This window comes from Malus domestica, chromosome 12, assembly GCF_042453785.1.
Source record: "Malus domestica chromosome 12, GDT2T_hap1".
In the NCBI taxonomy this organism is placed as follows: domain Eukaryota; kingdom Viridiplantae; phylum Streptophyta; class Magnoliopsida; order Rosales; family Rosaceae; genus Malus; species Malus domestica.
Window position 1 is genome coordinate 31126082 of NC_091672.1, and position 14908 is coordinate 31140989.

General features: G+C 39.7%; 3 protein-coding genes across 8 annotated transcripts; 2 read left to right on the forward strand and 1 right to left on the reverse strand.

Moving 5' to 3' along the window:
- Window positions 1-6850: 6850 nt before the first annotated feature.
- On the reverse strand, window positions 6851-12696 carry LOC103414016 (putative disease resistance protein At1g50180). 6 transcript variants are annotated; one of them, XM_070809303.1, is made up of 4 exons: window positions 12556-12696; window positions 11366-12417; window positions 9122-10903; window positions 6851-8399 (listed from the first exon to the last, which is right to left on the reverse strand). In XM_070809303.1, exons 2-3 carry the CDS (start codon window positions 12387-12389, stop codon window positions 9132-9134), a joined length of 2796 nt encoding a protein of 931 aa, XP_070665404.1. In that variant the 5' UTR covers window positions 12390-12417; window positions 12556-12696; the 3' UTR covers window positions 6851-8399; window positions 9122-9131. The 6 variants fall into 6 exon arrangements, with proteins under 6 accessions (XP_070665404.1, XP_028946024.1, XP_070665405.1 ...); XM_029090191.2 differs by having other exon boundaries at window positions 11357-12417; XM_070809304.1 differs by having other exon boundaries at window positions 11366-12412; window positions 12556-12668.
- Window positions 7174-8483, forward strand: LOC103414018 (receptor-like protein kinase FERONIA). Its single transcript, XM_008352440.4, has one exon. The coding sequence runs from the start codon at window positions 7174-7176 to the stop codon at window positions 8353-8355; it is 1182 nt and encodes a 393-aa protein (XP_008350662.1). The 3' UTR covers window positions 8356-8483.
- Window positions 12697-13233: 537 nt separating the features above from the next.
- LOC103414015 (receptor-like protein kinase FERONIA) lies at window positions 13234-14648 on the forward strand. The gene is made up of 2 exons (XM_029090196.2): window positions 13234-13774; window positions 13874-14648. Exons 1-2 carry the CDS (start codon window positions 13390-13392, stop codon window positions 14587-14589), a joined length of 1101 nt encoding a protein of 366 aa, XP_028946029.1. The 5' UTR covers window positions 13234-13389; the 3' UTR covers window positions 14590-14648.
- The last annotated feature ends 260 nt before the right edge of the window (window positions 14649-14908 follow it).

A 14908-nucleotide genomic window follows, 5' to 3' on the forward strand; every position in this document is an offset into this window, starting at 1 on the left:
GAAGCATCCTTCTTTTTGGTGCGACTTCTTTCTCCAACTATATTCATACAAATCCATTGCTTGCTGTGACCTTGTCCGAATCATTGCTTGTTGTAGCTTCCTCTCTCGTCAGGCGGGAGTTGTTGTTTCATGCATTGAACCACTCCAAAAGAATGCCGGAAGAACCGAGTTATTTGTCGTTGTAATTTTTTAGAGGACCTTTGGAGAGCGTCTAAATAGTAGAGACGGGTTGGTTATTGTCTTCCTTCGTTGCAACTTTCTTCCTCCATATTTGATGCTTGTCGCAACGAACATTGAACAACTACCGTGAATGAGGCATGATTTTTACGTCTCGCCATTGTGACTTTATTTTTTAGCTTAGCGGCTCTGATTATGCGATGCATGACTCCTAGAATGGATAGGGACTGCTTGCGTCCTCAAATGCTCTGTTTGAGAAAATTCCCGACAAATAGATTTTGATCGTTCTTGTAAAGATCACCTTCCATCATCTCCGTGTCTGCATAGAGACATGCTGTGCCGAGAAAATACTTGACGAGTAGATCCGACTATCCTGTATATATCACTTTCCAGCACCTCCGTGTCTACGTTGAGACATGTTGTGCCAAGAAAATTCATGACGAGTACATTTTGACCGTCCCTGTAAAAATCCCTTATGACACCTCCATGTCTACATAGAGAAATGTTGTGCCGAGAAAGTGCTTGACGAGTAGGTCATGGGATTTCTTGAAGCATTATTCTTTGTCTTCTAACTAATAACTTGCTACTGGGATTTCTTGACCACCCTTCTATACCAATTGATTGCATTTATAAAATAAAAAAAGGGTAGATTGTTGCGGGATTTAGAGATGAATTATGAGGCCTTTCCATGAGTTTTGGTGGAGAATCCAAGAAACATGAGAGATTGGAAAAGAATTTGGGCTTGCTTCTTTACAGTCACCACCTCCATTTTTGCTTCGGGGGAATGGGAAAGGTTGAAGAATCAAATTGCTTCTTTTTTTTTTTCCTGCGAAGCCGAGAGAAACCAAACAAAGAAAGATTTAGAAGGATGGATTTATACCTTTAAATGCTTTGTTGCTTTTCTTTGCCATGTATCCTCTTCTCCGTTTGCATTTGTCTCCTTGAATTTCCGCATCACTTCACTTCTTTGATTTCTCTCCAACTCTCTCAAGATTTCCGTCGTCTGTTCTTCTCCGTTGTCTCTCAATTTCTGCACCGTTTTTTTGTCTCTGTTTTTTTTTTGTCCCCTTTCTTACTACAACTGATGCCTATTTATAGACATCTTAGGAAGGCTCTAGAGTTTTTAAGTGGGGGAAATAGAGGCCATGTATTCCACCACTTTCTCTTAACCTCTCTCACCAATTGTCCAGTCCTCCACTTCCTTTTGTTGCAGAAAAAAGGGAGCCCCTGTTTTGCACGTTACTTCCCCTTTTGTAGGAAGAAATACATATATATATATTTTGGGTAAATTACATAGTAGCCCCTCAGGTTTGAGGTCTATTACAATCTCATACAACAACTTTAAAATATTTCACTTTCATACATCAAGTACCATTTTATTTCAAAATAACACCTCCGTTAGATTTTCCATCCACTAGTCTGTTAAATGCTGATGTGGCTGCCATGTGGAAAAATAATAATTTTTTATACATTAAAAATATTATAATATTAACCTTATTAAAAAAAAAAAAAACCATTAAAAGTCATCGTCTTCATCTCCACCCAACTTCATATCCTTCTTTCTCCTTCTCCAGCCCACCCTTTCCGTACTGTCTTTCTTCTCTTGGCCTCCCCCCCACCCCACCCAAAACCCTAAAAAACCCAGCTGTAGGAGAAAGAGCCCCTCCTTCAATCTTTATCTTCCTTCCCCAAACCCAGTCTTACACCGACCCATCAACCACCACCACGCCGGAGTAATCCTGTCCCTCCTCTTCCTCGCTGCCCAGACATCAACCTCTGCCCAACCCTCATCTTTCTCACTTCCGGTGTAATCCTGTTAACCACACCACGTCGCCGGCTGCAACACTTCTCCTCTCCCGCACAAAAATCTCATCTCTCTTTCGCCTATACCAAATTCAAAATCAAAATCAAAAGCTGAAAGAAAACCCCACCCCCGTAACCCCACAAACCAAAAAACCAACGAATCCAATCCAAACCCAGAAAAGTCCCCCCCCCCCAAACCCCGTAACCCCACAAACCAAAAAAACCAACAAATCCAATCATCCAAACCCAGAAAAGTCCCCCCCCAAACTGGATTGCAGAAAAGTCCCAACCCCCCCCCCCCCACACAAAACTGGATCTGGAAATGACACCCTCCCTCCCTGACTACCCACCTAACCCAGAACCCAAAAACCTGGAACAAGAAGAAGAAGAAGAAAAAAAAAAAAACCTCAAACCCAGTTCGTCCCCCACCCGCAAAAAACCTGCAATCTAGAAGAAGAAGAAGAAGAGGGAAAAAAAAAAGCCCAGAACCCTTCCCCCCACCCCCACCCCGACGCGACCCGCGGCCCACCTCTCTTCACCTCATCTTCCTTCTATCTTCCCAGATCAACGCCGCCCTTTCCCCATCACCACCGCAGAGCTCTCTCTCCGATCCCTCTGCTCCTCATGGAGGTCCTTGCGGTTCGGGGGGATATGGGTTTCGCGTCGGGGGGTGGTAATGGGATCTGGGTTGGGGGGTGGTCGTATGGGGTATGGCTTTCGGGGGGGGGGGGGTATGGGATCTGGGTTGTTCTTTGGTTTTTTTTTTTCCTTCAAAGGTGCATGTATGGGGTGGGGGGGGTGGGTGGGGTGATGGGATTTTGGATTTTCTAACCTTTTTTTTTTTAATTTAGAAGATTCAGATTTTAAAAAAAATAAAAAAAATAAATTTTTTTGCCACGTGGCACACATTTGGCAGCCACGTGGTACAAATGTGGCAACCACGTCAGCACTTAACAGATCAGTTGACGGAAAATCTAACGGAGGTATTATTTTGAAATAAAATGGTACATGATGTATGAAAGTGAAATGTTTTAAAGATGTTGTATGGAGTTGTAATAGACCTCAAACCTGAGGGTCTACTATGTAATTTACCCATATATTTTTTATTTATGGATGTTGATGTGCATGTAAAGCCCATCTTTACCTTTTGGGTTGGATTACATTTTTATTTTGTCTTGTAGTTTGATCTAATTTGTATGAATTCTATTTATATATATATTTTGTTAGTGTGAGATTATTTGATGAACTGGAAACGTACGAATAAGTTGACTGAGTTTGTTTCTGTAACATTTTTTACTTCAGCTGTTGTTCTTCATTTCCTTCCCCTTTTGCTCTCTTAACTTCAAATCTTATACCTTTTCATTCGGCTATCATTTTCGACAAATTTTATATCAGAATCTAAGCCCTCGTCGAATCCAACACGTTTGCCACCTCGAATTCCCCCAAAAACGGCCACACAAGGCATAACAAAGGCGAGAAAGGAAGCAAATCCCGCTGGAAAACTCCAATTTCCGACCAAACTCAACGGAATGACCTTAATCCAAGAGAGAAGTTTAATCCTGGCTTTGTTTCTATGCAAGTGATTCCCTTTCTTTTGAACTATTATGTGGTATATAATTTTATTTTTGGTTGTTCTTCTTGATGAACTTTGAACTGGTGAAACATGGAACAAATTTTTCTTCTGAAAGTCAATTAGTCTATTCCTATACATGGAGTCGTTGGTTGTGTGCTTTTCTCATGAACATTTTTATTATCATCTTAAAGAATGAATCCGGATCCTCACAAAGAGGATCCGGAGATCCATCAATTATATTCGTTCATCGTATATCGCGGTCAAATATTATTTTAAATATTTTTATTTGAAATTAAACACAAATAGTATTTGACAAAAAACTGATCATACGATGTACACGATTCGTGAATCCCTAAAATCCTTACTAAAAGGATCCGGAGATGATCATGTTGGTTAAAGAATAAAAGCAGTTGATATATATATATATATATATATATATATATATATATATATATATATATATATATATGAGGCCTTTAAGGGAAGAAATTCTCAATTTTTTTTATATGTAGATTAATTGTGCGGTTCACATCACATTGAATCTTAACAATCTAAACTTTTATATTTTTCAAGTTGCATCTTATCGATCATCCTTACAAAATATTAACTAAATAGAAAATACTTGAGATATTTATTTATTTTTTATTTTTGAAAAAATATCGATGGTACGAAGGAATTTTATTGATATGTAAAAAGAAGTTACACCTAATCAGGGGCACCATAAATCTTACCCCTCATAAAATAAGAAAACCAAAATACAAGAAAAGAGGGGGATATAAACCTTACCCTTCTTGAAAAAGAAAATACAAGAAAAAGAGAACATAAACCTTATCCCTCTTGGAGAAGAAAATAAAAGTAATAGAGGGGGACATAGAGTCAATCTCATCTAAAATAAACCTTAAAAGGTTACTTGCAAGATAAGCGGCAAAACAAAAAGGAAACCCCAAAAGGATTAGGTAAAAAATAAAATTATACATCAAGAAGTGGAGATAAACCTGTTAGCCGGCATGCTCAAGAAGTCTGAATGTAGAAAAGGAAGAATCTCTATAGAAGGAGTTGCATGCCATACAAAAGAAGAAGAGAGAAGCTCTAAATTGGCTAATTTGTCAACAATGACATTCCCTTCTCGAAATGTATGAGAGCAACGGAAACCCTTTTTTTGCAACTGGGAATTGACGAACACTTTGTTCTATAAGAAACAATGAAATTTCATTGTGATAATTAAATTAGCAATTCGTTTTGGATTGAATTGAATTTTTGCAAGAATGATCTACCAATCAAGACTTATGAAATTGACGGTTTGAATTATTGGTATTTTTTTGATAAAAATGGAGATCTCCTCTTAAAGGGTGTACACACACACACACACACACACACACACACACATATATATATATATATATTATGGTGAGAGTTCTATGAATTAGTGATAAATCTGTTGGTGTGGCCGGTGTTCGGGGGCATTTGTAACTGGTAATAGTTTCTTCATTTTGTAATAATCCTCGATTAGTAAATGTTCTGCTAGTCTATCATGGCTTATGAAACAAGTGTATTATAGAACTTCACAGTTTTGCTAAAACGATTGTTAGTAATTCAGAATGTTCAAATCATGGTTATCGGATGTTTTGATTCTATATTGCGAGTAAATTCTCATTGCATCCCGAAAATGTAAATTTTCATTGCATATCTATGTCCAAATTAGAAGCCTAATAATGCAGCTCTTATTGGTGTATAAATGTATTTGCTGTGATGGTTATATTATATGCAGGTTGTAGGATGTAATGTGAGCCGTTGGATCATATTCCATATCTAGATTAGATTGTATTGAGTCATAGCTCATGACAAGTGTTAGCATCTTACATGATGACTTAAGAATGGATGGTTGTGATTGATTTGTAATGATGTGAGAGAGTGAGTTTGTTACTCACTCCTCTAATGGTAATATATGCTCTCCGAGCTTCTTGCTTGGCATGAGTGGAATTCAATGAACCTTGAAGCTTCCATAGCTCTCTAATTCCTTCTCTCGGTACATTTCTACTTTTTACCATTCCATTGAAGAAACTCAATCCAGAAATCAAACACTATCAGCTCTAACATACTCCTGAAAATGTGCAAATGTAAGGAGACATACTCTCGTTGTAGGACATTCATAGTAAATTCATATGCGCATGGATAGAACATCTGGACTTTCTTTTGAATACTTTGGCTCCGCATGCACATTAGTACTTATGCTCTGAACTATGAACATTCTGGTAGTGGAGGGTATGAGACCCATTAGGTGTGGCCCTTGGAGGTGGTCTGTGGTTAAATAAAGTTGTACTACTTTGGTTGCAGGTTGGGTTTTAATGAAATTTTTGTTGTGATTGGCTCATATTTTAAGCTGACAACAATGAAGTGACATGTGTTTGCTTTTGATGGAAATATCACATGGTGTGGGCTGCATGAAAGTTGCAGACAAGTGTTGCAAAGTAAAAACAAAAGTGGACAACAAGCCAAATGCCTTTCAGCTAGTAAACTAAACAAAGAAAAGTTTGGTGGACATCATCATGAGTAAAGACACAATGATGATGCTTGTAAGAAAATAGAAAAAGGTGGTTGTTTTTGCTTTAATGATTATGAAGAAATGTGATGATGGATTGACCTTTATTTAATGCAAGGAAATGCTTGCATTATGTGTGCTTGCTAAGGGAGAAGGTTTGCATCAGAAAAGCGTCCAAGGTGGAGAGAGCATTCGGCTCTCCCATGGGAAATGTTGAACATGAGTTGAGAGAAAATCAAGAGAACTAGAGTGAAAAATATTCTAGTGAAAGAACTCTTGGGGTAGAGTGAGGCTCTTGGAATATTCTATGAGTGGGTGTACAAGGGATTTGGGATTGGGTTATGTTGATTTAACTCATGTGTACTTGTACTGTTATTCTCATAGTGAAGAGCAATATCTCTCCAGGGACGTAGGCGTGTTTTTGCTGAACCTCGTAAATTTCTCAAGTGTCTTTATTTCTTGTATTTTATTCTGTTCAACTGAGTGTGATTTGGTGAGGTTGTAATCTGAATCTCTTTTCCGCACTAATGAACGGGTCAAGGCACAACAATTTTAAGGGAAGTTTTGTTGAATTTTTGGTAGATTATAAGAAGGTACTTTATTAAATTGTATTTGCATGCACGTTATGGCTACATTTATGAGTGGTGGCCATCATTTCTCGATTTCAGTGTCCACTTGGATATTGGGGTTCGAGGGTGTCAAAAATACTGCCAACTGGCCCAGCTCATATTTACCCCTGACATCTACTTACTATGGTATTAAAAAATTTGGTCCCCCAAAATGGGTCGCTGAATGCATTTAGATAGTTGTGGGGTGTGACAACAAGCTCCACTTGAATTTAGATTAGATCCACTCGCTTATAATTTTTAATGATCTATCAAAGCTAGAAGTCTTCATCTTCGGAAGGGCTTTGAGTCTATACTCTGCCATTTCTGATTCGCAGCTGGTTTATAATTTGGGATCCTCTCTCTAAACTCTACTTAGCGGAGTGCGACCATAATATTTTGTTACGGCCACCGCTGCGTGTGGCGTCTCCCAGTCCACCAAGGCTTGCAGTGTAAATGCAGATTGTTGATGCGTGATGAGGCGTATTCCAGGGTCTGTCTCGCGTTTCTTCTTTCCTCGGAAGAAGTCATCACATGAAAATTATAAGAACACCGAGAAAGATTGGGCGTTTCCAGAAGAATTATGCCGTCGCTTTTCACTTGCCGAGATCACAACAGCAACTCAATGTTTTGATGCGAGCTTATTTATTGGTATGGGTGTCTTTGGCTCAGTATACAAAGGGCGTATTAAGGTCGATGGGCTTGAGGACAGGACAGACGTGGTTGCAATCAAGCGCATTTTCACAGATTCAGAACACCAAGTGCGTCAGTTCAGGGCAGAGGTGGAGTTACTGTGCCAGCTCCGCCACACCAACATCATCTCTCTCATCGGGTTCTGCCAAGAAAAAGGAGAGTGCTTCATTGTTTACAATTACATGCCCAATGGTTCCCTCCGTGATTATCTTTATGAAACTTCCAATATTAAAAATAAAGATGCCTTTCCCTTGACTTGGAAGCAAAGGCTGAAAATTTGTATTGGGGTGGCGCGCGCAATACACTACCTCCACGCAGGGGTTAAGCATACGATCATCCACCGAAACGTGAAATGCTGGAACATTCTATTGGACCAAAACTTGGTCCCCAAGCTTTCAGGCTTCGTGTTGTCTAAGAGGGGTCCTCCAGTCTTGTCAAATGCATTAATCAGACTGAACTCGGAGCTGGCCGGTACAAAGGGCTATATTGATCCAGAGTATGTATGGACTGGCCAACTCACCGAAAAATCTGATGTCTTCTCATTTGGAATGGTGTTATTCGAAGTTTTGTGTGCCAAATCTTGCTCAACAGATATACCTGAATGTGTGGAAAGGGGTGATACTTTCCCTGCTATGATTGATCCATTTCTGGTGGGAAAAGTAGCTCCAGATTGTTTGAGAAAATATATGAACATCGCCGAGAGATGTGTGCGTCTGTCAGGAGCTGAACGGCCCACGATGGGTGAAGTGGAGGTAGAACTTGAGTGTGCACTGGAGTCACAGGAGAGCGCGGACGCCATCAAGCAGCTCAAGGAATTGGGGACAACTGCAAGTAGTTCTCTTGCTCCTCGTCCTCCTGCCGCTGCACATGACATGGAGGACTATACCTACCAAGATATTTCATTTTCTGAGATCAATGAAAATTTACCACATATATTTGCGGGAGTGGCCGTGAGATTCATGTAGTACTGATCTGGCAGCTTATGTTGATGGTATTGCTATCCTTGATCCTAACAGGGAAGCAATAACTTAGACCAAATATTGTGATATGCAATTATACTACTCTTGAAAGAAATAAACTTCGGTTATATCTATCTGAGGAACGCTACAGATTTTTTGATTTCACATATTCCTCTATATGTAAATTAAAGGTTCTGTCCGCATGTCATACACGAGAAAACCAAATGTACGTAGGGCTAATTGCTTGTATTGGAGTGAATTTGGTCTACATTGAGGCCAGTCAGAGAAACAATCATGTCAGAAGAATAAACTACCGTCTTCGTTGAAAGTTAGAGTGAGAACAATGTAAAAAATACTTGGTACTTAAACACATAAATCTCATTATTCCTGGTTTCCAGTCTCAGCCAGGAAAAATGTTTTAAGTGGAATTTGACAATGGTTACCATTAAGGCTCTGTTGCCTAAATCATAGCAGAAGCCGAAAACTAAAAAGGCTAGGTGAGAGCTGCAAAACATGTGAGTTTCATCTTGAATATCCATTTGGATTGCCCCAAACTGTTTTATTTGGCTTGATACTGACCGCTCGAAGGACCACGGAAACATGAGTCGGTTTCTGTTATCAATTATTGAAACTTCAACCGTACTAATACTCTTTGACAAAACTATACATTTTTAGTGCATAAGATAAGAGTAGCTATTAGTTCTCACTACAAGAACATTACAAAAGGTACGATGAAATAACCAGTGAAGAAATAAACTTCAACAATTCTTACCTAATCAGCTTCAGTTGCGGATTACAATGGACGGTACATGTTGCACTTTGTAAAAATCCTCTCCTTCACTTCCCATGTTGACCTTGAATAGGCATCCATATATCTCCAATTCCTGAAGTGTTTTCACAAACCTCAGAGAATCCGGAATCATCTTCAGTTTGATGCAACTCGATATTTCCAAACGACAAAGACTAGGCATGGCTCCTTCTTCCATCGTCCAATCCTCTAAATTAGAAAACCCTCGGAGGAGTAGAGACTTGAGTTTTGGGAAACCTTGGTTAGAGCAGACCATTTTCTTCCCAGCGAACATTTGCCATCCGCTTAAAATTCTCAAGTTAGGCAGTCTTTCCAGTGTTGGCATTGGATCTTCCTCAAGGTTAGAGCCCCACAATGTTAACTTGGCAAGGTTTGGAGGGAACTGATGGTATTCCGGCAGCTTCTCTATCCGCCCTTCCACGTGCAATTTTTGTAGACGGCGACAACTTAACATTAGTTGTCTAACATCAACACCATCATCAGGGAACGAAAGTGTCTCACTTGTCAAGGACAGGGACTCGAGGCAGCTTAACGTTCTGCTTTGGGGACTGAAAATTTTCACCAAACTTTTGAAATGTTTTGGATCATTCAACACCAATTTTCTGAGATTGGTCAACTTGCGAAGATCTTCTACGTCACATTTGTTTGCAGGAAAGTTTACAAGTGTCTGCAAGTTGATGAGATTTCCCAGTTGCAGCTTATCAACTGCATTGCCACACCACTTGGGAAGATATAAATGCCTTAGCCTTTCCATCTTCCAGATCACATTCGGAATTTGCACTGTCAGATCCCAACTCAATTTACTTATGGTTTGCAAATTTAAAGTTTTCAAGTGGATCAAATTGCCGATGGATGATGGCAAAGCTTGTATATGTGTTTTCTTCAAACTTAGAAACTGCAACTGAACCAAGTCCCCGATATCTTTAGGTAACTTTTCATACGGTCCCTTGACACCTTCAAGATCGAGAACTTTGAGCATTTTGAACTCAAAAATTGTTCTTGTAAGCAGCCAATTTACCAATCTACACTTGCTTGCATGGAAAAATATAAGGGACCTGAGACTGAGGTGGGAATCTTCTTTGTATTTGGATGGGATAAGATTATCGACTTGTGAAGGTAAGAAGACAGCAAGTCTGCGAGTTTTACCAGTTGATGTTGTTTCAGAAAGCATGCGAGAAGAAGAAGAATTCACCACCATATTTTCATCCGGATAATGAATAATCTGGAGAAAGTTTTCCTGCTTTGCTTTCGACAAACACAAGTCACGCATAAGATCATGGAGGCGGCAAGTTTTAATTTTTCCGGTTGATCCAAGAGTTCCAACTTGAACCATGCACCTATTAATCAAGTAACCCAAGTAGCGTTCTGCAACATCCTCTATTGTTTCATCTCCCTCTGCTTCATGATGTGGCGATACAATGCCTTCTGCAATCCATAATTGAACCAGTTTTCTCCGCGGAATTTCAAAATCTTCCGGAAAGTGACTCAAATAAAGGAAACAGGGTTTTAATTGAAAAGGCAAATCATGATAGCTCAAAGCCAAAACCTCAGGTACCGTAGAGTGTTGCTCGTCCCCTTTGGCTCGCTTTAGATACGAAAGAATATCTCTGTGGACGATATCCCACTCGTGCACTGTTTCTTTAGTAGCCAAAAGTCCGCCAAGCACAACAATGGCCAAAGGCAAGCCAGCACACTTTTTGACAATTTCCCTCCCTAACTGCTCCTTATCTTTGCTCCTGATAAAATCTGCAATGTTAAAGCAGAAAACCATTTAGCGAAACTCTGAGTTGGGGATACCAATCCTATAAGAAAATGTGATGAAACTGAGTATGCACAAAAAGGGATCAACAACTAACAGTCTAACACTACACTTGAGCTCCCATAATTCGAGTGAGACACCGTTGTTTTAAAATCCTTCACATCTAGAAGTTCAAGAATTTGAATTAGGATCGGTGAAACTGAAGAAATGATTGCAAATCTGAAATAGTGATGACTTTTTATTCATTTATGGATCCTTGGTTGGGTAGATTTTAACGACAAACTTCAAATGTATCTTGCAAGAATAGAGTTATTAATTTATTGGTTAGAGACGTATTAAGTTTCTAACTAGTTAGCATTTGAGTAGTATTTATATATTAAGGAAATGCATAATGATACAAAATCCCGATGCATGCTTAAGAAATTGGAATGGTAAACTACCTGGATTACCATTTCTTGGAACTGCCTTCTTCTGAAGCAACTCCCAACCCTCTTCTTCAGTTAAATTCCTCGGCTCATGAAGACCGCTTCGGTCTACAAAGGAAGCTACATCTTTTTTACGAGTTGTAAGCAATATTCTGCTGCACCCTTTTCCCGACGATGGGAAGGCAGGACTTAGAATTTTCCAGGCCTCAATCGTCCAAATGTCATCAAGAACCATCAAATATTTCTTCTCCATTTGAACTTGATAAAGCTTCTTTGCAAGCTCTTCGTCTCTCAATTTCAAAATATGATCCCTCTCCTCTTTCGACGGAGAGGTTAGTTTAATCAGAATACCTTCCCAAACATCCCTTGGTTTGCATTGTTGAGATATATATGCCCACGCAGAACCCTCAAAATAACGCCTAACACGATCATTGCGGTAAACTTCCTTGGCAAGAGTGGTCTTTCCCAAACCACCCATCCCACAAATGGACACAACTCGACCGTGTTTTTCTTCATTCATGAGCTCCACCACTAGTTCGTTTATATTTCCTTGTAAACCAACGATATGGTCATCAATAACATGGGAATAAGACCACCTCAATTGTCTTTGCTTCTCAAACGCGATACTCGACGAGCCCTGGTGATCTCTTACAACACTCAAGCCGTAAGTTTGTGTACTTCTAGTAAGGTCAGAGATTCTAGCTTTGATGGCCTCAATCTCAGACCCAACTTGATTAAGGTTTGAGGCTCGGTCGAAAAAACAAGCGTACCTTTTTAGTGGATTGGAAATTGGTGTTGCAATTTTGATGGTAAAAGTCCCAATGACATCCTCGGCATCGTAAGCAACTTCTCTGATCTCGGAAACCCAATTTCGAAGGCTATCATCTTCGTCTTGCCTCTTATCAGCATCTTTCAAGAAGCATTGCATCCGCCTTAGTTCGAGTCCGATCTGCTCAACGTTTTGCTTGACCCCATGTAACAAGGTGGCTTTCTCGATTAGCAGGTCCCCAAGTCTCTCAACAACAAATGATACCACAAACTCTGCCATGCTTTGTGCTTGCTAGCTACTTCCTGATCTTCAAAATTACAGCAGAACAAAGGTTAATTTTACATACAAAAAAAGAAGAAGAAACTATTTCTTTTTTTCTTTCTTTCTTATCTACTAAAAGAACATAACCAAACTAGCTGTGTTGTGATTTGTATAATCAACTCACAATTATTTTGATATTTCCCACCGTCCAAATCTCATTCAGTATGTAATTATTGGGAAGATGCTTACTTCTTAGCTATATATCTCGAGTTTATCTTTGTTTGTGTATGCCGCTCGGGTCACAAGATGATAGCATGAAAGTTGCTCTTCTCTTGTTGGGAAGGTGATGAGTGGGCCATTTTGACGTGCATTATTGGAAATGTCTTGATGTGATTGTGGGGCTATTATATCCACACAACCCTTAAATTATTTTGTAGGATACTCTGTAATTTTTTTAAAGATTCGAACTTATTATATTTAAATTCATCACTCATAGATCTATCTTTAAAAAATAAAAATAAATCATTTGTAACAAAGAAAATGAACGAAAAAGGTAATATAAGTAACCAAATACTAAAATAACTATCATTTAATTTTACCCTATAAAAATTCCGACAGTCATACAGTTTTGAATTCGGGTGAAATTTGGTGGCATTGATCCACGAGGGAAGTACGTAGGTACACCGTATGTCGTATATATGTTTGTGTGAATGTGGGCCGGGTTTCCACACAGCGGCTTTCAGTTATTTCAATTACGCAAGTGAATGTGGTCTTATCCGTGGAAAGTGGGGTATGATTACATATCACACTTGTTGAATTTATCGGAAAAATCATATCGTAAAAGGATTCAGTTGACTTTCTCTAACGTGAAGTCTTGACGCTGCCATTAGTTTCCAAGAAAAAACCAGCCGCCAGCAGGTGGACCTGGTTAATAATTTTGGACCCTCTCTCTCGAATCTACAGAATGTAAGAGGATGAGGAGGATCACTTTGTGAGTCCATGTCTTTGATGCATAGTGATGGGGCGTACTGCGCAGTCTGTCTCTCGTTTCTTCTCTCTTCGGAAGAAGAAACAAAATGATTGGGCGTTTCCTGAAGAATTATGCCGTCGTTTTACACTTGCTGAGATCAGAGCAGCAACTCAATGTTTCGACCGAACCTTAGTTATTGGTGAGGGTGGCTTTGGCAGAGTATACAAAGGGCGTATTAAGGTCGATGGGGATGAGGACAGGATAGACGTCGTTGCAATCAAGCGCCTTTCCAGAGATTCAGTACAGGGAGTGCCTGCGTTCAGGGCGGAGGTACAGCTACTGTGCCAGCTGCGCCACCCCAACCTCATCTCTCTCGTCGGATTCTGCCAAGAAAATGGAGAGCGTATCATTGTCTACGACTACATGCCCAACGGTACCCTCTCTGATTACCTCCTTGATCCTTCCAATATTAAAAATAAAGATCCTTTTCCCTTGACTTGGAAGCAAAGGCTGAAAATTTGTATTGGGGTAGCGCGTTCAATACACTACCTCCACGCAGGGGTTAAGCATGCTGTCATCCATCGAGCTGTGAAATGCTCCAGCGTTCTATTGGACCAAAACTTGGTGCCCAAGCTTTCTGACTTCGGGTTGTCCAAGATGGGTCCTCCTGTCTTGTCAAATGCATTAATCAAATTAACCTCGCGGATCTTTGGTACAATAGGCTATCTTGCTCCAGAGTATGCAATGTTCGGACAACTTACCGAAAAATCTGATGTCTATTCATTTGGAATGGTGTTACTTGAAGTGTTGTGTGCCAAATCTGTTTCAAGAGAGATATTTGAATGTGTGGAAAGGGGTGAGACTTTCCCTGCTATAATTGATCCTTTTCTGATTGGAAAAGTAGCTCCAGATTGTTTGAGAAAATTTATGATCATCGCCATGAGATGTGGGCGCCCTGCAGGAGCTGAACGGCCCACGATGGGTGAAGTGCAGGTGGAACTTGAGTGCGCACTGGAGTTGCAGGAGAGGGCTGACACCGTCAAGCAGCTCAATGAGTTGAGGACAAGTGCAAGTACTTCTCTTGCTCCTCTTCCTGCCCATGACATGGAGGACTATACCTACCAAAATATATCATTTTCTGAGATCAATGAAATCATCTGTAATAGGTATAGGAATTCGCGAGATTCTTTTAGCACTGATGAGGCAGCTTCTGTTGATGGCATTGCCAGCCTTGATCAAGCATTATAATGAGAAAATATATTATGAAGTTGTTTCTACAAAATAAATATATTATAAATTTGGTAGCATTGATCTATGAGAGAAAACATAAAAATTAAACGGTTGGTTTGTTAAAATATATTATAAAGTTGTTTCTACAAAATAAATAATCAAGCATTATAATGAGAAATTTAAAATGCAAAATAATGAACGATTAACTCATGACACCGAGTCACCGACACTGGGTCCAAGTAGGTATACCGTATATATGTTTGTGTGAATGTGGGCCGGGTTTCCACACAGCGGCTCTTAGTTAATTCAATTACATAAAGTGAATGTGGTCTTATCC